General features: G+C 37.2%; 1 protein-coding gene across 8 annotated transcripts in view; it reads right to left on the bottom strand.

Annotated features, from left to right (window-relative positions):
• Window positions 1-9110: 9110 nt before the first annotated feature.
• LOC111871311 (solute carrier family 41 member 1) overlaps window positions 9111-25028 on the bottom strand; it is a 46216-nt gene continuing 30298 nt past the window's right edge. For all 8 annotated transcript variants that reach the window (XM_023864326.2, XM_023864327.2, XM_023864329.2 and 5 more), the window contains 3 exons: window positions 17916-18124; window positions 13820-13968; window positions 9111-9534 (listed from right to left, as the gene is read on the bottom strand). In XM_023864326.2, the coding sequence (XP_023720094.1) occupies window positions 9349-9534; window positions 13820-13968; window positions 17916-18124 (544 nt within the window). In that variant the 3' untranslated portion in view covers window positions 9111-9348. The remainder of the gene's footprint in view (window positions 9535-13819; window positions 13969-17915; window positions 18125-25028) is intronic.

Below are 25028 nucleotides of genomic sequence, written 5' to 3'. Positions count from 1 at the left end.
CATAGACTGGCAGAAGGCATTTGACCGTGTAAACTGGACCAAATTAATGCAGATCTTAAAGGAAACAGGTATCGATTGGCATGAAAGAAGATTGATCAGCAAATTATACATGGATCAGAAAGTTAGAGTATGACTGCACAGTGGGGAGACAAGAAGTGTGCAGATTGGAAGAGGAGTTCGACAAGGATGCTGTTTATCCCCAATTCTGTCCAACTTGTACAGCAGATGCCTTACCAAGGAAGCTCTGGATGGGCTCGGAGACTTCAAATTAGGAGGGCAAATTATTCAAACTGTGAAATATGCAGATGACCTTGTGTTAATGGCTACGGAAGAAACTGTGCTACAGGGCATGATTGATAGACTAATTGAAACTGGAAGGTGCTATGGCATGGAAATGAATGCGGAGAAAACAAAAGTAATGAAAATTTCGAGACAACCAACCCCAGTCACAATAAAGATAGACCAAAAACAACTGGAGAATGTGAAATGTTTTAAATATTTGGGTAGCTTGTTAACAGATGATGGAAGGTGTACTAGTGAAATTAAATCCAGGATTGCCATGGCAAAGGATGCATTTAGCAAGAAGAAGAATATTTTTACCAGCAAATTGGACTTAAATTTGAGGAAGAAACTAGTGAAATGCTACATTTGGAGCATAGCTCTGTATGGGGCTGAAACATGGACACCTAGGGCAGTAGATCAGAAACATCTGGAAAGTTTCGAAATGTGGTGTTGGAGAAGGATGGAGAAGATCAGTTGGACCGATTATGTGAGAAATGAAGAAGTGTTAATTAGAGTCAGTGAGCAGAGGAATATCCTACATGAAATAAGAAAACGGAAGGCTCATTGGATTGGTCATGTTTTACGCAGAAACTGCCTTCTAATAGAAGTTATTGAAGGAAAGATAGAGGGGCAGATAGAAGTGACAAGAAGACGAGGAAGAAGATGTAAGAAGATGCTGGATGACCTTGGGGACAGAAGAGGATACTGTCATTTGAAGGAGAAAGCTCTAGATCGCATTAAGTGGAGGAGTTGTTTTGGAAGAGACTGTGGACCTGTCGTCTGACAGATTACTGATGATGATGATGATGATGATGATGTACATATTGGTCCCAGGAATGGCAGGAGGAAGAGAAAGTGAATGTGGGTGGTCAAATACTGTGCTGCCAAAGACCCTAGCCACTGCATTAGGTCCTGAGTTATTGGAAGGGGGAGGTGTAGAAGGTGACAGTGTGATAAAACAACAGTGGGTCAAGTGGAGCATCTGGAAAGAAGATAAAAGAAGTGATCCTAATTTAGGCCCAGTTTCACCCACTGACAAGTATCCAGTCTCCTTGCATATTGCCTGGAACAATGTTATCAACGTTTTTGAGGAACCCCCTGACTCCATCTTCACATCTGTGTTGAAGACTGAGGCAGCAGATTCTTCTGAAATGTTGGTAACATTCTACTGTGCTAGATAGTGTCCCATCCCAAAGATAGTATTCCCCATAATCACTACCATGAGAACTTCAAATCTTGCATCTACAGCAGGACATTAAACCAGCCATTCAGTATGCTCTCCATCCTCTCACACACACTCCTCCTGAGCTTCATACGTGTATTCTTTGATCTCTTTATAAATACACATATATCACCATGAAGACTGTAGAGTTTGTTGGCTGACATTTATTTATTTATTTATTTTGTCTCTATAGATCATTGTTACATGATATAGGACAATGTTGGAGATGTTTCAGCAAGCAGTATGGCTCAAACATGAAAGCCAGTTTTATACATTTGACAATGGACACGGAAACTGAAAGGATTAGATTACAGGAAATATTTAGAGGATGTTTAATTTTCTGTGAATTATTAAAACAACAGGAGAAACATTATCCAAGTTTAATCTTAAAACAAACAACAGAAAATCAAACTCTGAAACTTAATTTTTTAATGTAGGATATGATATAAAATAATGTGCTTTGAAAGATATCCTATGTTTTTGTATAGAAATGAACATATTTTTATTATAAATTATACTTCTGACAAGCCATGTGAGAGGAATCCATGTTTATACCATCATTCTGTACATTAAAAATGTATAAATTAACAGATAACATGGATAAAACATGAAATGACTTTAACCTTTCACCTTGCATTGTGAAATGAAACTTTCCCATAAATCAGATATAAATGCCACATGTTCAACGTTAATAAAAATTAACAGTAAAAAATGTGCAGAACCTTAATACGAACAATTGGATGTTTCTGAACCTGTCTATGCAGTAATCAGATGCAGTAAATTAATTGCTGGAAATAAAATACAAATGGCAGAAGAACCAAGACAAATATAACCCCTAAGGAAACTGAATATATATTACAACAGAATAATTACTCATTACAGTAAGAAATCATGTTAACTAACTAGATGGAGCCAAGTCCTTATTGAGAAGTCTCCAGTTGCTCAACCACTCAAGTATTCCTGGAATTCTAGGGAACCCAAAGGTTCATTACTATGAAGAGTCCTATTTCATGGGACATAACACTGTGTAATTCATTGAAAGACATGCTGGTTTCTTGCTTGGCTTATTTGACCCTGAAGATGGAGGTGACATGTTCCTCTGAAACATCAAATGACTTTCAACAGATTACATGGTGTTATATTCCGGAAAACAGAACTCTTCATAACCACTGTGAGAAACTGAAATCCTACACTCATTACAATGTTCAAACAGCCCACCACTGGTCTCTATCATGAGCCAGATGAATCCAGTCCACACCCCCCATTCTAGTTCTCTAGGAGCCATTTTAATATTACCATCCCATCTACATCTCCCTGGTGGTCTCTTTCCTTCAGCTTTTCCTACCAAAATCCTGAATCCATTCATCTTCTCTCCCAAGCATGCTATATACCCTGCCCACTTCCATCATCCATGCCTTCAACATTCTAATTACATCTGGCAAAGAATGCAATTTATTAACCTCATCATGCAGTTTTCTCCAGCCTCCTCTTATTTCACCCTTCTTGGGTCAAATATTCTCCTCAGCAAACTTCTTCTTAAACACACTTAGTCTACATTTTTTCCCTAATGCCAGGGATCATGTTTTACAACCATACAAAACCAGAAGAAAAATTATAATTTTACTTTCAAGACAGCATACATTCCATAACAAATATCCAGGTTTACAGAACATTAGAAGGCAATGCAAACTGATTTTGCATATGCAATATCTCTCCCACACAACTTTTAATTTCTCTTGAAGTATTATACAATGGGACTGATCAAAAAAGAAATTATTAAATTGGATGGTAACTGTAACTTCCACAAATAAGAGCTTACAGAATACGGAAAAAATTTTAAAGAATACACTGACAGGATTCCAAAAAAAGATCTGAATATACTATGAACCGTAGACAAAATAAGTTTGGAAGACCTGTGAAATGATGAAAGAATTCTGTTTTGTAACAAACTTAACAAGTCTCAATAGGCCTAATGCTCAAAAGGACAATGAAATAAAGTATTCATATTAATCTATAATTTTCCAACATGGTTTAACAGCAATTCTGACAGCTAATTATTTACTTTGATAATATGGCAACTAATGACATAACATGTAATACTGACTGAACCAAACATTGTGCTATATTCAGTCTTCATGATATGGCCAAACATCTATAAACATATACAAAACATCTCCTAGTTTCAGTTTCTCTTTTTATATATGAATAAGAGCCTAGCAACTTTACAAAGTTACCATTTATTGGATATAAAACCTACAGCATGTCAAATACCAAGTGTACTTCATAAGGCTTGTATTACCACTGGTCTCCACTGCATCCGCAGTATTAGGATGAAATGAATGAATGTTCACACTTAACAAATAAGCAGGGCCAGGATTTTGATGACATAAAAATATTTTAAAAATTACCTAAACATTAAAAAAATATAAGCTAAAAGTGTAACATGTCATGGAAAATCTACTAATTATTTTAAAATGTATTTTTAATCTTCTTCGTCCCAGACATGAGAGCATTCACTTGAGGAAATGTTGATCTCACTTCCTCTGTCACTCTATGAAGTGCATGAGCTAGGCAAGTAATACACAACAATTTCGTATAAAATGACTTTATTGACCTGCATGCTTTTAAAATATATGGGGCTGCATCAGTCACAAAAAGCAAGACATCATGTCGTATACCCTCACCACAGTAGAAAGATCAACCTGTCAAAAGAGTTTACAGACTGTGGAATGATTACCGGATTCTAGCACCTCATTCATAAACAGAAACACTTCACCTGATCCATCAGTTTCCAAGGTTTCAATAATGACGTTTGCCATGAAGTGAGCCTCTGTATCGCAGGTCTCATCAATGGAAACAAAGATCTTCTCATGCACTTTACTCCCAATCATTTCCAGGATATTGTTGTAGCACTTCAAAAGGTAGTTTTCCCTGAGGGTGGATTCATCTGGGATGTAATGTCCATAATTCACTTCCAGAAAATTATTCAGTTTTTCACTGTTCAGAGCCCAAAATGAAATATCAGCGGACACCAGAGCATCAAGCCAATCTTTGAAAAAATTCACTGACTTATTTCAACCTTCAGATGAACACTGTTGCAGTAATATTTGCACAGATTTCATTTTGTTCAAAATTTGTGCTGTTTGTATATGCTTGTCACAGCCGATATGTTGTTGTAAACTTTTTTCTGCCGCTACTTTTGTGTCACACCTTATAGCATAAGTCAGTTACAAATATATAACCTCCAAACTCAACTACAATCTGCTTCAAATGGCTTTGCTTTAGGCATCGTGATAAAATAAATCACTCTAGCACAAGACAAAACTGAACTTTTCACAATGAGAACCTTTCATCAACTGTATCTGTCTGTACAGCCAAGGGTGAGACTGAAAACAGAAGGAGTTTTATTGAATAATAATATGTCATATGAAGTGACAGATTCAGACTAGAAATATTTGTAACTAAGCAACTTGCTTTGCATAAAACTTGAAAAGAGCTGCAGTGATATAATCGCCATCTTACCCTGTTGCTGGCCTAAATTGTTTTATGATACATATTGTCAGCACTTGCAGCAAAATGAACGGAAAGAGCAGGACAGGATTACATTTTATTGTATACTGTCGTAGCAGGTACGTGGGGTGCAGCTTCAGGCTGCCTTTCTAGAGAGCGCTTAGGAGAAAGAGAAACAACACTTTACTTCAATATTATTCACATTTCAGAAAATTGTTAAGAAAAGTTCCCTAAAATGATAAAAAATACCCTTAAAAGTCCAGAAGTTTACTGAAAAATTGCCCCAAAACTGAAAAAAATGACAAAAAATTATCAATATTTACCTAAAAATTTACATGTCTGTAACAAGCAACTCATCTCTGGGATTTATATATTTATGGATATCACATAGGATACAAGGGAAAAAAGATGTCACATCATCAAAATCCAGGTCCTGGTAATAAGACTGCAATTACTGTGTAATGGAAGTATGAAGGGAAGAACCTTTCTGTTTCTTGAACTTTTGCAACCATGACTTTGAAAAAAATGTAATTTTTTTCAAAGTAAGATTTTGAATTAAAACTCTACTTTCCGCAAACCTAAACTGCATTTTCAGTTTGGTTTCTTCTTTCATCATCTTCTGCAAACATAGAAACATCACATTACCTCTGAGCCATTACATCAGTGCCATCTTATGGTAATAAAATAACCTTTATTTTGGCAGTGCACCACAATTTAGGTCACATCAGCCACCACAAAATGTAATGCTATGGAGGTGACAATGTTTGGATAAATTGCAAATTCAGTTAAATACAACATTATTCTTCAAAGGCTGAAAGTATTACAAATCCATTCTGTGTTGCAGTTTGTCTAACTCAGCCTGGTGCACATCAGATTCTGATGCCAGCACACTTTAGTCTTTGGTGTTTGTCAGTTCATACATGAAACCAATAAATACTACAGCAATGTTTCCAGGTTTAGGTACATGTGAAATGCACATTCAGTGAAAATACCAAAGCCATTCCTTCTCATAAATACAGTCACTTAAACTATATACAGTAAAAGCTGTGATGACTGGCACTGCATGATCCAAAAAGCTCTCTTAACTGGAAATTGACTATAAATATGATAACTAGAAGAGTGAAATATTGGTGTTTTGTTGGTTTTATTAGTTTATATATACATCATGTTATGCTAGTAGTAATGAAAAGAAAATAGAAAGTGTGGCAGGGAAAACAGTCCAAGATATAAAGTGTCTTATTAGATGGTTAGGTCAGTCCATGAGGTTGGCTGGTATATTAAGATTATGCATTAGGTATAACATTCTAGTATCTAAAAACTTATTACATCCAGTAACTCTTTGGTCCTGGAGGTGCCATATATCACAACTTTTATTGTATATGAAAACCTAAAATTCTGTTCCAAGCAAGTACAAATGGTTTATTGGAATGGATGTGACCTCTGAATTTGTCCCCTATCTGTCTGAAAGTGTCACCAACAAGGCAAAGGTCTTACGCATATATTTTCTACAACATGCGAAGCAAAGTGTAACTAAACTGTAGCAAATCAGTGCCCATTTTCTGGTGATATGTAATAGTATAGAGTATTGGAACTCTTTTCTCTAAGGAATAAAATACTAAAAATGGACTTAGAGTCATATATTTTTCTTCATAAGTACCACAACCTCTTTTTCCAGGAAAAAATGCCAAATAACACCACGTATGTTTGAAATGAACTGTACACATTTATTGACAACATTTCATTAATCAGATATGAAGTACTGGAAGAAAATTACTTAATTAGAAACTTATACAGGTACAAAGAGTTGTCAGCATGAGCTCTCTTTGGAGACAACCACACTTCAAGGGGTAGCATCCCTGACCAGACAAGTTGCAGGTCCTCCTGGCCCTGGGAGGCAGCACCTGCTTAGGGAACCAACCCAGGGTTACAGAAAATAGCAGCACTGGTAATCTTCAAGAAATACATCCTCTTATATCAATTTTGCGTTTTATCCATCACTACACAACACTCAAAGATTTATTCACATCAACTGTGTACAAGATTATTGATCTCAATGGTGTCCTGCCACACGTTTTGGCTTATGGAAGCCATCAGGCAGGTATACATTACTAGCTATTCTGAAACTACTTAGTTGCTTTCTATATAGGTACATGTTACAACATTACAATTACAGCTAATATGTTGAATTTCTAGCATTCCATTAAATTGCTAAAACTATTGTTTTTCTTACATACATATTGTCTACATTAAAACTTTATGTTAAGTAATATATACAAATGTTCATACAATGGCATAAAATATAACGATTTAAAATTATAAAATAAATTAATATTACATTGCAAACATGATGTTATAATATTGTTGTGTGTTGGGTGTTTGCACAACAAATAACTTAACGCCGTTTTGGATCTAGCAAATTTATTCCACATTTGCTCTTACACTCACACAGTTTACAATTTCTCAATTACTGCCATCTGCAGTATCACAATTACTTCTCCTGCTGTAGTCACTGCCATTCACTCAATACAACTCAACTCATAGCTGCTGGACTTCCACTGCTCTCGGTGACTTCACAATTCACACTTTCTGTCACTCATAATCACACACTCTCAATATAACTGTACTACAGTACACACAGAATCTTGAAGTGACAACAATAAGTCTTCACTGGCTGACTTCTCAGTTATCGCACACTATCGCTGATTACCACGCATTCGGTTCTGCTTCTTCCAAAGCTGCTAGCCTTCTACTCATACTCCAAATAGTAACTGGCTTCGGCGGTTGCTACACTTCAACTCACTCCTTACACATTCCAGTCTCCCTTATAAATCGTCAGTCAGACAGCGGAAAACCCACCTCGTTTCACTGTTGCATAAATGCCGTGTTTACAGGCGTTATTGGGAAACACTGCCGAGTTCTTTATTGCTGCATAGTATCCATGGCATCTCCTGTTACGTCACCATGGGGAGGGGGTGTTTACTGGCCTGTTACCGTAGCAGCAGCAGCGACTCCTATGCTGTTACGTCACCGCAGAGGGGGGGGCTGTTTACCGAGCGTTGCGCCATCCACATCACAATATGTAGTGGTCTACAGATAATGTTCTATTCCAATTTTGTTTTCCTATGAGATGGTTGTGTGTTAGGAACCAGTCAGTATGATGTACACTGTTATTTCTAGTCTGATTTTTTACTTTATATATTCCTCTATTTTCTGTATTTCACTGTCCAATCTTGTTAACAGTCAGTCTGAAACTGACTTGCAACTGCAACAACCACTACATATTATAACATCATGTTTGCAACATAATATCTAAGTGTATTTTATTTTGTAATTTATTTTATAATTTTAAATCTACTGTTATATTTTATGCCATTGCATGAACATTTGTATATACCAGTTAAGTTTTTATCCACACAATATATATATAAGAAAAACAATAAGTTTAACAATTTAACAGAATGCTAGAAATTAAAAATATTAGCAATAATTGTAATATTGTAACATATGCCTATATAGAAAGCAACTCAATAGTTTGAGAATAGCTAGTAACGTATACCTGCCTGATGATGGCTTCCGTAAGCTAAAACATGTAGTAGGACACCATCGAGATCAATAAACTCATCGTACACACTTGATGTAAATAAACCTTTCAGTGTGTTGTGACAGATAAAACACACGATTGATATCAGCACTGGTACTTCATGTTACGTGCAGCTGCAACCCTTGTGGGGTAGTGATGAAGGCATGAAGTGAAGAACTAAGTAGTAGAGTGAATGAAGGAGGCAAGTGGGGTGATAATACACCATGCTGGGTCGCACAACTTGCAGACAGCAGTGCCATAAGTGACCTCAGCCTGCAAGACACTGGTAATGTGTTCATGGGAAATTACAGTACTTGAAAGACTAAAGGAATTTATTGGACGGATGCAATAGTTAGCACAATAATTCCTTTAGCCTTGGAATGGGTCATGACTAAATCATTGGACCGGCAGAAGAAAGTATGGACACTTCTCACAAAAAAAACACAAGTCAAAATATTCATAAAAAGTATCACACTCTAAACTTGACTGACTAATGAGTTTAATTAAAGTACCAGGTAAACTGTCTGTATTGCATCCTTTACTGGTATATGATTGTCTTTCTTTTCCCTAAAAATTAAATTCCACAGCCATAAAAATATTAAGGATTCATTTAAAATCCAATCATATTATTATAAATAATTTCAAACTGATAAATATTAATGGCACATTTGGACTTGGAAACAAAACAATTTAGGTATAGAAACAAATTATCACTTAAAAATCATATTATGCACACTATCAAACACAGAGTAGCTCAGTCCCCTACATCACTATCACGGTCTCCCACCAGGTATAGGAACTTGAAAGCAACAGCAAGCAGACTGGTGCCCAGCAAATCACCCAGAGCCGTGAGATATGGGATTGCAGAGTTGTCAGGATCTATACGATGTGTCCACATCCAGTGAATCATTACTTGGCAGATGTAAAGCAGCATAAAGACCTGTCACCAGAGAAACACTCAGTCAGATCTCTTCCAACTCCCAAAATTAAAGCTTCCAGAAATTTTAGCACTGCAGATATGAGAATATCAAAAGTTTAAAACTCATATTTTCCTAAGTAGTTACTATAGGATTCTGACGATGGTGTATAACAAGATTTGTTATCTTAAAAACCAGGACAATGGATAAAGTCCAAAATCCCAACATATCAGTGTCACATTTTCCTTTTTAAAGCATGTTTTCACAATTAAAATTTTGTTTGTTAAGATTTGTTATCTTAAAAACCAGGACGATGGATAAAGTCCAAAATCCCAACATATCAGTGTCACATTTTCCTTTTAAAGCATGTTTTCACAATTAAAATTTTCCACTTATTTTCATAGATTAAAGAATTATACTATATGCCACAAAGAAACATCACAATCATAGTTACTGCTACTAGGAAAATCCAGAATGATTAAAGAAGCTCTTAATCAAGAACGTCAGTCTACTTCAATCATCTTAGGTTTTGACAACCATTTTCTCAGAAAAAGCTCATGTTATCAAAAAACTATACAAAGCAAAACATTTTCCTTCATAGGTTTTACAAATTTTATATGAATACTTCTTCATTTCATGAATTAGAAATTTATTTTTGCTTTGAACTAATTTCCCTGTTAGCTACCACAGTTCAACAGTGCTGTTTAACTAACTAACTAACTAACTTCATGGAGCTGAGTCCTTCCTGACAAGATGCCAGTAGTGCAGCTATTCAAAAACTTCCCAGTTATGTATGGAATCTGAAGGTTCATCACCGTGTTCACAAGAGCCCTCCACTGGTCCCTATCCTGAGCCAGATCAATCAAGTCCATACCACCATATGTCTCTATGGTCCATTTTAATATCTTCACATGATATAGTGACTATAGATGGGGTTTGGATTGGTAACTGGATTTACTGAATGCTTACAGATCGTAACTACAAGTAGCTATATCGCTATCACTAACTCATATACTCTCCAGTTCACTACAGCACGTACTGTCTTCTGTCTGCTGTGTCTTCACCAGTCGTTGCCTGGCGCCAGATTCAACACTGTCCACTTCTGCTGTGCCCATGTAGTTCAAGGGCTGGTGTCTGCCTCACAACTCACTCACTGCTCCAACTGTCCTGCTTACAATATCATGGCACAGACCACATAAAAAAAATCATTCCTCTCTTACTGTTCAATTTTTGCTTAGTGCACTGCACAGAAAACAGCATTCCTCTGCTGCTGTTTGCAGGACGCTGCTTAGGAACAGCCACTGTCCAGTCGCCTATCTCGTGGTTGCCACCTAGCAACAGATCTACATACCACAATATTATCCATCACCTATGTCTTGGCCTTCCTAGTGGTTCCTTTCCTTCTTGTGTGCCCACCAAAATTCTATATAACAGTGCCGTTTTCAGGGCTGAGTTATTTCCTTGGAAACATTAATTAACTGCATGTGTCTATCCATGCAAAAACTCGTGAATATTTCGTGAAAATTATGCCATTGCAAGTCACCTCATGAGGTGAAAACACTAGTACCACTGAATATTCAAACTGTTCAACTGAGACAGAAATGAGCTGCTTGTGACAACATGGTGTAGTTTACTGCAAAACGGAGGGTTTCCCTACATGTGACACTTATTCTCTCTACTTCAACAGAACCTCACTTCTGATTACTACAAAAACACAATACAAACTTATTATATTCTACATGAATTGCTACAACTAACCTTCTACTTTCAAGCATGCCTCACAGCTCATATATGAGTTTTGTGTCAGATTCAGAAGTTCTGAAGAAATTCACTATGTTGCTTGCATACTGATCAGAATTCACAGTACAGGTGCCCATTATTTGACGCACACTTCCAGCACAGCACACCACTACCCTTACACTGTGCTATGGCACATGGTGAATGGCATGAGAATTGTCTTCCTTCCACATTCATACTTTGGGCATACTGACATGACTACTATGGTCACTGATTGCGAACAGCATGGGTCCATTACTTCATTATGCACATTCTGTAGTAACCAAATACAACACTGATTTCTTGCTGCATAATCTGGTTCCTTAAGTCCTGGCATATGAAATTGCATTAGTCTTTTTGTTGTGAATGAAGATCCCAGTGAAATACCTTTTTCCTCCTCCGGGGGTCTAAACAATTTGTGATGACCTATCTCTAGCCATGCCTTAATATCTTAAACGTTCTCTTCAGTTAGAAGATTCCACTTTGATTCTTCCTTCTTGTCAAACTGAATCCATGATTTATCACTTTTTGAGAAGCTTCAATACACATGACTTTGTGGGAACTCATTCTTGTGGGTATTACAGAATGCACTTTCTGTACATTTTCTTATGTAAAGTAAAAGAAAAACTATTTTGTGCTTAATTCAGTACCACATAATGAAGAAGCATGAAAGAATGGAGGTAGAGCTATATGTATACTTAGCCTTGGAATCAGATGGAGATGAGTGGGCAACTTCATGCCCTTGCCACTCAACCACCCTTAGGGAAAAACTCGTGGTATCCTTTGGATAAGAGGAAGGGTGAGACCTTAATCTGGTCTAGAGGTTGAGGTTGCCCAGCCTACAGACTAGTTACAAAAATTCACTGTTGAATCTTATAATTCTGTATAACCTTTGATCACTGCCATTCCACATAATGTTTGTTATCTGTGCAAATTACTTACAAACATGTTGGAGAGTTACACACTGGTTGCCAGTCAAAGCATCTGCTGTAATCACAGCACTGCTATGGTTCTTTCTCATGTGCAGGAAAGTGTTGCATGATTACAGACATTTGGGAAACATAATTTTATTAGCAAAAGTAAAAAAATAAAGCTATCCTTCTACCAGGCCATGAAGGCCCATAGGGTTGTGAGATGTTGAGGGTCACACATTATCTAGACAACCGGCTCAAAGATGGCAGTAAGGTTGTCAGCCTTATGCGCCGGCCACGCTTTACTGCCCAGGAAAATTATTTAATTAATTCCTGGTACTCATTTCTGTTAGAGGCTGAGTAAACCCCAGGGCCTAGTGTGGCTGCAAGGATTAAATCAAGTGAAAAAAATCCAATGACCTCATCGGGACTTGAACCCGCGACCTTCCAGCTTGTAGCATAGCACCTCAACCAGGGAAATGGAAAATAACATGACCAACCAATATATTTTGGTAATTCTGTATTTCAGCATCCCGTTGCAATTGTTCAGATTAGCGTCCATTTGTCTATAATCCGTCTAAATTGCAACACTTGTTTTAACTCGAATATATTCTTTAACACTACATGTTTCGGCCTCAAAGGGCCATCTTCATGTGTTTTACTACAGATATTCAATCAAGACCTTGTTAAAACTGCTACACTGTTTCACTGTTCCAATTCAATTTTAAAAAAACACACACTGCAGTCTTCTTTTAATTAAGCAAGCTGCAAGAAAAATATTTTAATATATTTTATGGAAATGACAACACCCTGAGTGAAGTGAAACAACAAATTATAAAAGAATTTTATCTCATTTTAATTAAAAGAAGACTGCAGCGTGTGGTCTATTTATTGTATTTATGTTACAGGCATAACAATCCTGTATCCCAACTACTATTTATGCAACCTAGCAATTTTGCCTGATATTGACCACTCTGCTCTTTAACTCACTGTCAACAGAGTTTCACATTTGCCCAAATAATTCATAACGGCTAATTCAATTCATCAGTGCTCATCACTAATAAAGCTTTCAGCACACTCATGAGCTATGAAGAAGGTGATGGTTAGCATTCTTCAGCAGGACCCATACTTTAATTCTCACAGTCATTCAGAATACTGTTATATCTGCACCTATGAATCCCTAGAGCTCCACATTAAAAATCAGTTCTGTATGACTCACTTATTGCCTTTGTAACAAACAATTCAGAATGCTCAGCTCCAGCGTGATTGGTTACTTGTTCAACCAAAAATTTCTGCAATATTCTGCAATGTTACTTTGTAACTGCACTCTCACGTCACCTAACAAAGATGCAATGTTAAATCACAATTTTCTTCTTTTCTAATTTAGTACCTACAAAATATGTCACTGTGCAACTCCTGTGCTCCACTGCATCCACCACTAATTACAGAAAAGATAAATGGGATATGTGAACTGTGCCAGAAGAAGAATACTTCAATTATGTCAGGCCCACTAATGGTCAGCAATAAAATTCTTTTGCAGAATACATACAGTTACTTTATTGAGAGAACACATTAATGATTATCGTAACTTATGTTCAGCATTAATCTTGCTTTAACTTGCCTGAAGGATAGCTGCAACAAGGTACACTGCCACGAAGATAGGCGTGAGCGACGTGTGACCAGCTTGGAGGTAGCTTATTGTATATGAGAAGATCAGATGGCCTGGAATAACCATCATCAGAAGCAATCTTGCAGTTCTGGCATGGCCTCCTGGACAAAACAGTGAAATATTTAAAACAAACAAATTTCATTTGCTGTACCACACAATATTTTGTCTGGAACTAAAGAAACCAGGTCAGACTGCTGTCCAACTAGTCAACAAGAGGGAGCTAAGCAATGTTACTGATGTTAAGACATATGTAGATGTTAACAAATTTGAATCGTAACCACAGGGTGATACAGCGAAACCTTGTAAGCAAGCTGTGGGTACTCTGTTCTTTTGCTTGGGCAGTGACTGACTCATAGATGTCTTTTATAATCCTGACAAAGACCCATACAACAAAAGGAGTATGCCTGTCTACATGCGAAAGTTCTGTGTAATGCCACTTCACAAAGGGGAATGTTTCCAGAAATATCACACTCTCAAGCACTTCTAGGAGCACTGGTAAGTGTTCTCCAAAAATTTTAGTTCATTAAATTAATTAGGAGATTTTATATTAATTTTTAAAGTGAACAGTGCACAAGTTAGGGTAGTAGGTTTAAAAATGACGGTCTGCGAAGTGTTAAAAATCCCTGTGCCTGCACCAAAAGAGTCTGATAGTTTCACCAATCCTTCCTCTTTCAATGCACTGCCTCAAACATTTCTTGCACACCCATTACCAAAAATGTCTTCTTCTTTGGTTCAACAGAGCTTTTTCTCTTACTGTTCTCAATACATTCACTGTCATAATTCTCAAAAATGTCACATTTTATACAATAATCCTTTTCTGTCAGATGACAATTCATATTCATTGTCAAAGCCTGATATACTGCAGTTTGTAAGTCACAAGCCCACTATATGTATTTTTAACATACACTATTCAAATTTATTATAAATTCTTTCATTTTAAATGTCTCATATTACAAAGCTGAATTTTGGTGTGCTTTGTTGAAGATAATGTTCAATGGCAATCAATTCACATTATTGTGACTGTTCAATACTGGTTGCTTACAGTGCTTTGTTACTAGTTAATTATTATTAAAATACATTACATATATACTCTGAAAAGTGTAATGAATTGTTCTAAGTGTGATAGTGAAAGAAATGCATTTCACTAATGTGAATACGATAGTATTAGACCAGGAAGCTGTACCTTGTGAACCATGTGTAAACCTGGAGGGCTAGTTTTCTTTTTATTCACATACATTCACCACCATATCACGTGCAACGCACAAAGAAAGTTTTAAAATTCAAAATTTAAAACTTTTTAAATGCTAAATTTTTCCAAGTTGTAGATCTTTTTAACACATCTACTGCACAACACATTTCAGCCTAATTGGCCATCATCAGGTGAATTAGAATTGCTGCACTTTTGTACACTGCCTTACTGCATGTCGATATGATTTCCTAATTTCATGATTTCAAATTTAAAATCTGAAATATAATTTAATTTATGTGCAGCATTTTTCATAGACTGGTATATTTCTGTGGTGATGTGTTTTTTCTGTTATGTCATATGTTATATGAAAGCACAAATGTTAAGAAACATGCCTAAAATGAAGATAGTTCCAAAATATGCGAACACAAAGATACTAACACATAACACACCAGCCAAAAAATCACAAGCACAAACATTACAAATAAAGAAGGAAATAAGTTCTTATACAAAAAGAGAGAACAGTGTGGCACAGAACTTTACCATGCACACATACAAAATGCAAACACCTGGCAACACACTTGGATTAATACTGAATCACTGAATCAATAAATGAAAAATAACAGAAAATGGAAAAAATAGACCAAAAACAACAAGACATACACAACCTATCTAAATCCCAAACATAAAACATAACAAAAGAGAACAGGAATTACTCTTGGGTAGTAAACACGACAGACATACACTTCACACAAGATGAAATACAAGAGCTAAATATAGGGCTGAAATATAACCTACAATATAAGCATAAACTCTTTTTAGAAACACTAGCTCTAGAAGCAGAGACTGTAATAAGTAATCTTGATACAGTAGATCAACAGTAATATAGACATGTAATCACAAAAAACATTAAAAAGTTCAACCTCTAAAATTACGTAAATAACGAGCAAAAAGAGTAAAAATTAATAGCATATAAAAATCAAAATATCAGCAAATAAACACACCATAACAAAAACAGGCAAAGGAAAAGAACGGTAGTTATACTCACAATAGAAGAATATGAACGAAAGTAAAATACCTTATACACAACAACCAATTCACAACAATTAACAGCCCAACATAACATTACCATGAAGGTATAAAACAATCACTAAAAAGCTCATAACATCTACACATGACATAATGGAAGAAAATATACACATCACCATAAAAATATTCCAGTCTACAATAGATGCTGTGCATAAATGAAAGTATACTTCAGACTTTAATAGATATGTTAAATAAAGAAATACAACTTGACACAACCAACAGTTAAAAAAAATGAATTTTAAAACTTTCAGTGTGAGCTGGAAATGAGATGACAGTAAATATATAAATAAAAAGTCGACACGGCACATGAGGATGCTACAACACAACATGTGAGTATCTATGCTGCAGCATCAACTCACTCCTGCACATTTGTAGGAAACTGAAGCAGTGACTCACAATTGGGAAGTTAACTACCCACATTTAGATATAAAAAAGCATTATGATGGCAAAGCATTACTTTTGTAGTGTCTGATGTGGGGGGGGGCTTTTTTAATCAGGAAAGCTTCTGATAATATGTTACAAGGATAAAGTAACTTGGGGACCAAATTATTTTAGTGTTTAAGGTGGGAAAACATCTTAGGCACTGAGACCTACTCCGTACATGTCATGACCAATCTACATCATCAAATACGCATTATCTGTGCTGTAATTAACATTCTTAAAATAAAAAATAAATGGTGTTAAGATCATGCACCTATATAAACTGGGGAAAAAAGAGATGAACATCTATTTTTGGGTACTATTCCATAGTTCCCCTGGAGTAATCAAGCAATAACAGAGAAGTCCATAAGGAATTCTTGCCCTGAGATTTCATTCCCAGACCTTCTGAAGTTCAATAAAATACTTTATTGCAGCACCAACTCATCTCATCAGTCAAACACAGACTTCTTTACAGTGTCTTATGAACATGACCATCAACATTTACACCTCTGTATTGAAAACATAATGGAGCTTCATCATAATGATCTAATAAAATGCAATACAGCTTTGATTTAAAAAAAGTCTTGTTTCTGACACAGCGCATATCAGCAGACACTATCATTATACATCATGGTCGCAGTACATTTAGTGCTTCTGAAAGAACTGTAAGCTAGAACTTTCCAGAGTAGTTTACATTCAAATTTTATCATTTTCACATTCGTGATATTATTTCATCTGCTCTCTTTTCTGTGCACATGCTGCACAAACTTTCACACCCTTTTTGGACAGAACATCACAGTCAGTACGGTGCTCAATCCCTTAACATTCTATTACACTGTGCATTATGAAGTAGAGGTCGGTACAATATTTCACACAGGTTATGGTTCAATGTGGCTGATCACAGTGGCTGCGCGGTCTAAGGCATCAACCATCTTTGCCTGCTTGAACACTGGGATTGTGGTTTCGAATCCCACTTGAGGCATGGATGTCTGTGTGTAGGTAGCAGCCTTGTGATGGGCTGATCCCCCATCCAAGTAGTTTATCAACTATGTATAGATTAAGAAACTGAAAAAGAAGCAAAGGTCTGCAAGTGCCATAGATAGACAGATTGTTCAATGTTTTGGGAACATGAGCTAGATGCACCAGTTTCACGTCAATATGTAATGTGTTAAGGACAGTCACATATCCAAGAACTCTCTTATACCGATTGCTAAAAGGAGTCTTAAAAGTGGAAGAAAAGGAACAATAATATGATAGCGTATTGTCTTGCGAGCACTCAATGTATAAATTAACAGCAAAGGTAAATATCCAGCTGCAAACACAACAGGTCAGCTTCTGGATATTCTGTCTTACCCTGACTGCAGAAGACACTGAGTGGGTTGAGACAAACAGATGATGCGTAATGAGGCAGTTTTCCAAGGCGGGAATCTTGATGCAATGATGTTGAGATGCGGCTGGCCTGTACTGCCACAAGATTCCCCCCAACTCCATTGATCACAGGTTGGTACACTGCTATTCCCTTGAAGTTTGATACTGTGAAGTCTAATATAAGGCCTCCTATGCTGTAAATTTACACATTTTTCATAATCATAATATGGTAAAATACTATTACAATATTTCCCAGTTGGTCAGTAACACTGTGAAAATTGGAGGAAATTGCTGAAGATATGTAATGTATTTCGTCACACATGCAATGTAATATTCTTTACCAAGTTTGATCCCTACAGAGTTTGAGGAAACAGCATAATGAGGAGCTTCATAACTCACATAATAAGAATGGTCAAGTCAAGGACTCTGAGATGGGAAGGGTATGTAACACACATGGGGAGAAGAGGAATGTATATAGGATTTTGGTGGGAAATTCACAGGAAAGAAACCACTAGGGATACCTACAAGGTGCTATCGGAAATTTCCCAGACTGTTACTGTTGTAACCACCTCGGTAAAAGAAGATGAGAGGGGAGGCCAAGCTCACACTTCCACAAGACTATTGCATCAGTCTGCCATGTGCTGTGAACACATACTGTTTTTACATGAGTGCTTTTCCGACTTTCTTTATCATTTTGTCTGTGATGGATGGCAAAATCAAGCGAAGTGTCTGCATTAAGTTTTGTGTGAAGCTCAGCATATACACTATCGAAACCCTTGAAATACTTCGTGAAGCTTCTGGAGAACATTCTTTAAGCCAGACAGCAATTTCTGAATGGCACGCACATTTCAAGGCCAGTCAAGTATCATCTGAAGATGATGAACGTTCAGGGCAACCAAGCACCAGCAAAATGAAAGAAAGCGTTAAAAAAAATCGTGAACTCATCCACAAAGATTGTCACTGAACAATCCATGAGCTTGCACACACCACTGGGATGTTATGGAGTTTGCCAGGAGATCTTAACAGAAAACTTGAATATGCTCCGCATTCCTGCAAAGTTTGTTCCTCGACTCTTCATATATGAACAAAACCAACAGTGCATACTCATAAACATGTCTTGAGCTACCAGAGAAAGCTAACAAGGACCCAACTTTTACATGTATCTCTAGGATCATAACAGGTAACGAAAGTTGGATTTATGGTTATGATCCAGAAACAAAGCAACAATCACCACAGTGGAAGAGCTCAAAATCACTCAGAGCAAAAAGGGCACAGCAGGTCCAGAGCTGAACAAAGAGCATGCTCATTGTTTTCTTCACTGTGAAGGAGATTGTTCACCGTGAATTTGTTCCTCCTAACACTATGGTCAACTCTGACTTTAACTGTGACATTTTGAGATGCCTGAGAGAAAATGTGCAACAAAAAAAAAACAGGAACTTTGGAGTAACCATAACTGGTTCCTACACCATGACAACGTGCCTGCCCACACATTCCTGAAAACCACAGAGTTTGCGAGAAACAACATCGTCATCATTCCCCATCCTCCTTATTCACCAGACTTAGCCCCTGTGATTTCACTTTGTTTCCCAAATTTAAAATGAAACTGACAGGATGACATTTTGAAACAGTGTCTGACATCCTAAGGGAATCGCAAGTGGTATTTGACAGCATCAAGGAAAATGACTTCCACATTCACCTTCAACACAATAAGCAATTCATAACAAGCCACTACTACTGTTTGCACTTAATTTTCTGCACCATCTGCATTTGCAGTCTGAACCACTGAGAACTGTACATCACATGATATTCTCTGAATTTCCTCATCAGTCCAGCAGCTTCTTACATTGTGTACTGTGTCACTTGGCTCGTCTGCAGAGGGACTGTGCCATATCTTCTACTTCTTATCATATATAATACCCCTTCCCCTGAACTTCTACTGGCTTTGGAAGTCACAGATTACAACTATACATGCATATGTTTAAAGGTCTGTCCCTCATCAAACTCACTTTGTCTTTAGTGACGATGGTCACGACTTCCCCACTTGTAAAACACCACTAGTGCAAAAACCTCAAATCCTAAATTTCATACTACCATAACCACAAATGTTAAAACTTTAAATGCCACGTGAAAACTTGCCTCAGTACAGTTTTTCTCTTGAGTAAATACTGATGAAACTTATTTTGCAATCTCACTCTATGGCTGAGTGAAAGACATAAGGAGACGAGACCTGTGCTACCAGTGTAATGCCATGGGCATGGGAACTAAAATGTCATGGCTCCTATAAACATATGTTATAGAGTAATTTTCATCACAAGTGTAGTAACTTGCATAAACTTAATCTTATTAGGTTAGAAAAATGAAATAGCTATGAGTTCACATACAGTTTACATTCTATTACTGTGGCATGCATTTTACAGTTAAGCAATTAGGTATAATACCTATTTCACAACCATATCTTATGTACACAATGTCAAAAAGATGACTGTATTCTAATCATAGCGTTAAGAACGATCTAGAATGTAATGTACACATGTCAAGTATTAGTAAAAAGTAGAAAGTAAAGCTATCCCTGTAACAGGCCGTGAAGGCCCATAGGGTTTTGAGATGTTGAGGGTCCCACATTATATAGACAATCGGCTCAAAGATGGCAGTAAGGTCGTCAGCCTTACGCGCCAGCCGCACTTTACTCCCCAAGAAAATTATTTAATTTAGAGGCTGAGTTGACCCCAAGGCCATAGTGCGGCTGGAAGTATGAGGTCAATTGAAAAAATCCAATGACCTCATCAGGACTTGAACCCGCGACCTTCCGGCTTGTAGCATAGTGCCTCAACCAACTATGCTACCGTGTCCCCCCGCATGTCAAGTATTAGTGTGATTTAAGCTGCATCCTATGTTGGACTGTTAGGCCACTTTGGTATGAATTGACTAATTTATTCTTGCAAGTATGCCTATGCAGTGACTTCCAAGAATGCAGCAAAGACTTTCACTTGTGAAGCACAACACAAGGGGTTGGCTGCAAGTACAAGGCATTCAGTCATTGAGGAAACCTCGGGAGCAGCGTGAGTGGGATACATTTCTCACAGATTGCTGTTGTAACTGCCAATACCGGAATGAGTCATCAGCGATGATAAATGTGCACACTCTCGCTAGCATAGAGCAGATGGATCATTTCTCCACAACTACCATACCCTTCCCCACTAGTGAGAGTGCAGTCATGTCACTGATTCCCTCACAACAGTTTCTGTACATGCACACATTTATAGGAATACTGTAAAAAGGTAACAAACCTACCATGCTTTATATCACGTGTTGGAAGTGACCCCCTTCTGCTTGCAAACATGCCTCACATTGCATAAATTATGAAACACTTTCTGAAGTTGGTCCATGACAACTGAACTAATTACGTGCGTAAAATGCTCATGCTATATGGCAAGTGTCATTACATAGTGAAAAGTAGGGGTTGTGGTGTGCTGTAAGTCCACGCCGAATCACTGGGCCCTTATTTTTCTGCAAAACTGTGAACTCTGACTGCTACATTAATCATATACTGAATCCGTTCTTCAATCACCTGACTGCTGAAGAAAGCCAATATGGGTATTTTCTGCAAGACAACGCTACAGCACATACAGCTAATGCATCCATGGTCGCAATACAGGAAGTGTTTCAAGACAATAATCAGCAGGGGACTGTGGCCAACCAGATCCCCAGATCTAAGGTTTTACGATCTTTATCTTTGGGGAAACCTAAGGGGAAAAGTTTATAAGAATAATCCTTGTATCAGTGAAGCTGTGCAGAATGAAATAACACACGTAATCAGTTCAATTGCCATGGACCAACTTAAGAAAGTGTCGCATAATTTATATATATGATGCGAGGCATGTTTGCAAGCAGAAAGGGGTCACTTCCAACACCTGTTATAAAGCACGGTAAGTTTGTTATCTTCTTACAGTATTCCTATAAATGTGTGCATGTACAGAAATTGAAGTGAGGGAATCAGCGACATGACTGCACTCTCGTATGTAAACTTTATGTAAACTTAAGAAAATCTTTAATTCTTGACTCTGACAGTGCTAATGAAGAAGATGTTGAATTATTCTTCGTTATTATACATCCCCATGACAACCACTACCAGAAAGGAGAAATATTTCCACACCCATATCATCATTCAAACATCAGTGCCATATGACACTATACACAATTACATGCTAGGGGACGGACCTGTCTTTTGTATTTCAACTATTTTTGGATATTGATAGCTCAGTAGGCATAGTGAGGGGCTACAGGCTGGACAGCCAGCATTCAATTCCTGGCACGGGAAAGAGATTTTTCTCAATGACATAGCATCCAGACTGGATCCTGGTGGCTCTTCCCCCAGGGGTAGAGTGGCAAGGACATTAAGCTCACACTCATTCCCACCTAGACACAGGGTCAAGAACACCTTATACCCCTTTATGGTGTTGTGCTTAATTAATTAAGCAGTACAGGGACAACTTTACCTTTAGAAGTATCTGATAGATCGAGCATTTTTTCCCCAAATTTCATGAAGTCTTACAATACTGAGGTTTCACTGTATATACTTATAGTACAAGGAACTGGCCATTACAGAAGATGGAACATTAATACCACTTTTGGGACTAGGATACAAAGTTAAGAACAAAAAATGTTAAAACATATTGGGAACAAATGAACTTGGTTATAAATGGGTATGAGAAGAATGTCTTCACAATTCCACTTCCTTGCAGTAAAATTTAATACCTCCATTCTGCCACTTGTTATAACAATGAACATACATTTTTACCATCAAGGCAATAATACTTTATTACTTATTTATTTATACAGCACACTACATGTTTCATCCTAAAACAGGTCATCTTCAAGTGCTGAAAGTTTCTTGCATATTATTACTGAACTGAAATGCTAACATTCCCATTTTCCTAAATGGTTCATACAAATTAGTTTCTATTCAATTCACAACCTAGAAAAAACTTAGATTAGACATTGATTAAAATTAACAATAAAATACAATAAAATAATAAAAATCAGCATAAAAATCATACATATGATATAGTTGTATACATAATAGTAAGTTAAACTTAATTTAATAACTAGATGAACCTAAATTCACCAGTTGATATTTAAAAAGAATTAAAAATTATCTTTCAAAATGTTATAAGCTGCGAGTAGCTTAGCGTTTGTCACTGCAGTAGACCACACATAAGCTTCATCAAATTTCTTCTTCTGTTTGCTGCATTGGCTTGCCATGCTAGTAGCGTAATATTACCATTCTCCTAGAGAATAGATCACTCTTCTTTCATGTTGCCAGGAGCCAATGGTTAATGTGTGATGTTTATATTATGTGGTTCCTTGCGCTGCGTGGTTCATACTATAGTAAGCTATTTCATTCCTTCACTACTGTTTGTCATTACTTATCAATGAGAAAACCCCAACAAAACAAAGAAGCATGATGTACTTCCATCTTAATCGGTGTGAATATCCTGTTGAATGTACAAGTGGTCCCTGGTCCTTTTAATAATATCACACGTGCAAAAATGATAATTTTGTCAACACACTGCAAGTCAAAGAAGAAAGCTGAGCAGACAGTTGACCCTTTAAACACAAACACTAGAATATGAAAGGGTGTTTTTTTATATATGTTCATGCAATTGGTGTAACAAATAATACTAATCTATGTAAATAAAAATGTAAATGTTGTTTGTTAGCCCTTGAAAATCTCCGAAAGTTCTTCACCGATTGCTTCGAAATTTTCACACAACGTTGCATTCATTCGAATACGGGCGTTTTTATATACTACTAGCTGTACCTGGCCACGCGTGAACCCGGAAAGTATACTTCCATGGAAACGCAATAACATTTGCATGGGAATTGCCAAAACAACAAACGCGTTTCTCCGGAGATGAGAGGATAAGAGGTTCCGTTGCGTAACAACGGATGAAACCAAACACTTCTACAAGGTGTTCTGTGCTAGCATTTCCTAAGCAACAGATGAAACTAACTCTCTGATAAGGTATTCCCTATCCCGTCCGAACGCTGGCTATATGTATAAGAGAGTGTAGGTCTGGAGACTGTTCAGTATCACGAGGTCACAAGTATCACAAGAGATTCCAAGTGAAATCACAGCAGAGATCCTGAGTTTGCACACAGAATTTTTGATTCGGCTCTGGCAGCGTTTCCCCAGTGATAGACAACAGAAGCCTCATTGTATAGCATCCGCGAGGTATAAATGGTCCAGCTTTATTTTTCATTGTTTTTCATTTCGTTTTCTTAACTGTTCTCCTTATTTTTCAGTGCAGTTGGCGGTGGGATTGAGCTGCATCGATTGATCTGCGTTTGAATTGAAATATTTTGTTAGTATTTTTTTTTTGTTTCTTTGTTTTCCAGTTTGTGTTCTTTCCTTTGTTAATGTTTTGCAATTTTATATGTTTTTGTTATAACTTCCTTTCTTCTTCTTCAGTGCAATCGATCTGCTTTAGTTCATCCAAATAATGCCTCGTGGAAGATCAAACTTAGGTCGTCGTACTCGTGGAGCGGAAGCAAGGCGTCAAGTAATTGCAAATCAAACTGGGGAAGAACGGGCATCAGCGAGCGAGCGAATGAGACAAAGAATGGCTCAAATACGTGCCAAGGAAGCAGCAGAGCGACGTGCAGCCAGACGGTTGTGAACATGGCGATTGCATCCTGCAGCCTCAGATCTGCTTCGTTCTCAACAGAACAAACTCGACAGGCTGAGAGTGGCTGAGTATAGTTTATTTTTCATTGTTTTTCATTTCGTTTTCTTACCTGTTTTCCTTATTTTTCAGTGCAATTGGCGGTGGGATTGAGCTGTGTCGATTGATCTGCGTTTGAATTGAAATATTTCGTTAGACTGAGCCACAGCAACGCGTGGCCGGGTACAGCTAGTTACTAATTACAGTGATGAAGGTATGAACCAAAATTACATCATATGCACAACAAAGCTTTCAAAGAATGAATGGCACTTAACTGATGCCAATATTGGAAAATTTAAAGGAACTATAAAAATAAAGAGAGAAATCAGAAGCTCTCTTCTGGACAAATACCCTGATGCTCCAACTCTGAATT

Source organism: Cryptotermes secundus, unplaced genomic scaffold (assembly GCF_002891405.2).
Source record: "Cryptotermes secundus unplaced genomic scaffold, Csec_1.0 scaffold1116, whole genome shotgun sequence".
Lineage (NCBI taxonomy): Eukaryota > Metazoa > Arthropoda > Insecta > Blattodea > Kalotermitidae > Cryptotermes > Cryptotermes secundus.
This window is presented reverse-complemented; position numbering and strand designations above follow the sequence as displayed.